Here is a 2,472-nt window from a genome sequence, read left to right on the forward strand (position 1 = left end):
ATTCCATCTGATCGTTAATGGCCCTCAAGTCATGGAGTAGTCGCCATTTTCCTGATTTTTTCCTTATTACAAAAATTGGGGTGTTCCAAGGAGAGGTGGAGGGCTCCAAATGTCCCAATCTTAATTGTTCATCCACCAGTCCTGTAGCTGCCTGTAATTTCTCAGAAGTTAATGGCCATTGGGGAACCCACACCGTGTCCTCCGTCCTCCATGGTATTGGTCGTGCTGCCCCAATGGCGCCTAGGAAAAACCCAGGCCTTTTTTATGGGGGTTGGCGATCAGTTCAATGGACGTGAGACAACCCTGTTCTAATTGCCCTAGGCCTTTCGCTTCCTTATAGCCCATCCTTGACATCATGTGGGCCACTTGTGGGGGGTATTCATTAGATAAGGTCAGTCCCATGGTCTGCATAACATCCCTCCCCCAAAGATTAACAGGCAGGGGAAGTACATAAGGAATAAATTGTCCCTGTCGGCCATCGGCAGTTGTCCAAGTTAGAGTGGCAGAGCTGATCATAGGGCATGACTGGTAGCCTAATCCTTGTAGTGAGTGAGAAGATTTTGTGGTAGGCCATGATTGAGGCCACCATTTTGAGGAAATTATACTTTTATCAGCCCCAGTATCCAGTATGCCTTCGAATTTCTTTCCATTAATTTCTAAGCTCAATTTTGGGCGGTTGTTAAGGTGAACCACCAAATATGCCGAATCATGACCAGTGGACCCCATGGGTCCCTTGGTATCCTGTATCGTGGCCTGGGAGCACGGAAGGAGTAATAACTGTGCTATTCTATCTCCTTTACTTATGGAAAAAACCCCATCGGGACTTGAACAAAGAATCTGAACATCAAGAGAGCGCTGAGCTTCAACAAGGCCTGGATGGACTATCAGTCCTTGTAGGGTGAGAGATCCTCTCCCAAGGACAAGGCCTATGGTTCCCGGGGGTAGAGGCCCCACAGTCTGAGCAAGAATTGGCTGAATGCCCATCTGGGGCATTAGAAAGAAGTCTGAGGCGGCACACAGGTCCAATTTTGTGTCGCCTCTTGGGGGACCTCCTCTGCCGGGGTCGTGGCCCTGTGAAAACGGTTCCCATATCTTTGAGGGCCCTGGGACCGGGGGCCCAACAGCCCGTTTTTTGACATTTCATTAGGTCGAGTCTCCAAAGGAGGGAGTAGTTTGCCTTTAATGTCTCTCACTGATCAGCACTGGTCAGCCCTATGGTAGCCTTTGCCACATCGGACACAGAGGGTTGCAGACCCCCTGTCTCTTTTTGTCATCCTGCAGTCTCTTTTTAGATGGCCTGTTTTCCCACATTGAAAGCATGATCTTTTATCCGTCCCTTTAATGGGGCGTCGCTGGGATTGGAGAATGGCGGCCTCCAGGCCTGAGTTAGTAAGGGGCCCTCCAAGTTCCCTGCAAACTCTAAGCCAATCCTGTAGCCCTTTATTTCTTTGGGGGGCTATGGCTGCTCGGCATTCCTGGGTGGCTTGCTCGAAAACAAGCTGTTCTATAAGCGGTGCTGCTTGTTCAGGATCGCCAAAGATTTGTCCTGCAGCCTCTGTCATTCTAGCTACAAAATCTGAGAAATTTTCCTGGGGTCCCTGAACGATTTTTGTAAGTTGATTATCAATCCCTCCTCTCCTGGACAGTGCCTTCCAGGCTCTAATAGCCGTGCTGGAGACCTGAGCATAGGCGCCCCAGTGGTAAGCAGACTGATCAACTGCAAAGCGGCCCTGTCCTGTTAAGAGTTCGAAAGTCCATTCCTGTTGCTCAGGTATTAAGGTCGTAGCATTCGCTCTGGCCTGTGTTTGGGCTGCCTCATACCAGAGCACTTTCCATTCCATGTATTGGCCCATGCTGGCAAGGGCTGCCTTAGCAATCATCTGCCAATCAGCTGGTGTCAATGCTGTCATGGCCAACTTGTCGAGTTGTATTAGAGTAAAGTTGGCCGTGACTCCATACTTTCTAACTGATTCCGCTAATTCCTTAATCTGATTATATTCAACAGGGGCATGGACCTGTCCTCCCTCCGGAGTCTCAAAGATAGGAAATGTCATACTCAGCTTTCTTCTCACCCTCTCGGGGACTAGTGAGAAGGCACGTGAGCGTGTCTCATATGGAGGGGGCGCCATTGGTGGCGGCCGCGCTAGAAGGCTTCTATTACTTCCCCTACATTCATCGGGGTAATATCTTTCCTCCTCATATTTAACTGCTTCCTCATCTAGCTCGGCCTCCTCCTCTGAGTCTAAGGTTTTATTTTCAGAGCTTTCAGAACTGTCGAGGTTCAGCGCTTCTAGCTCTTTCACAGGGTATAGGCTGGCTCCCCCTCCTGGTTTATGTGTAGAGGAAGAAGTGCTGGAATCTGAAAATTTCAATGCTCCCTTGTCTGCGGACTTACCAGGAGGGCCTTTTTTCTTTCTTAGGACGTCCTTTTTCTTGCGCACACCCAACCTCTCACTATGTTCGGTTTCTGAC

General features: G+C 49.5%; 1 protein-coding gene across 1 annotated transcript; it reads right to left on the reverse strand.

Annotated features, from left to right (window-relative positions):
* Window positions 1-240: 240 nt before the first annotated feature.
* LOC148003972 (endogenous retrovirus group K member 7 Pro protein-like) lies at window positions 241-993 on the reverse strand. The gene has a single exon (XM_087564314.1). The coding sequence runs from the start codon at window positions 991-993 to the stop codon at window positions 241-243; it is 753 nt and encodes a 250-aa protein (XP_087420440.1).
* Window positions 994-2,472: the final 1,479 nt, after the last annotated feature.

The sequence above is a fragment of the Rattus norvegicus genome, chromosome 8, assembly GCF_021556685.1.
Source record: "Rattus norvegicus strain SHRSP/BbbUtx chromosome 8, alternate assembly SHRSP_T2T, whole genome shotgun sequence".
Taxonomy (NCBI): Eukaryota; Metazoa; Chordata; class Mammalia; order Rodentia; family Muridae; genus Rattus; species Rattus norvegicus.

Bases quoted from the DNA above. Each gene is read 5' to 3' on its own strand.
- LOC148003972 (XM_087564314.1), bottom strand. From the start codon at position 993: ATGCCCCAGATGGGCATTCAGCCAATTCTTGCTCAGACTGTGGGGCCT.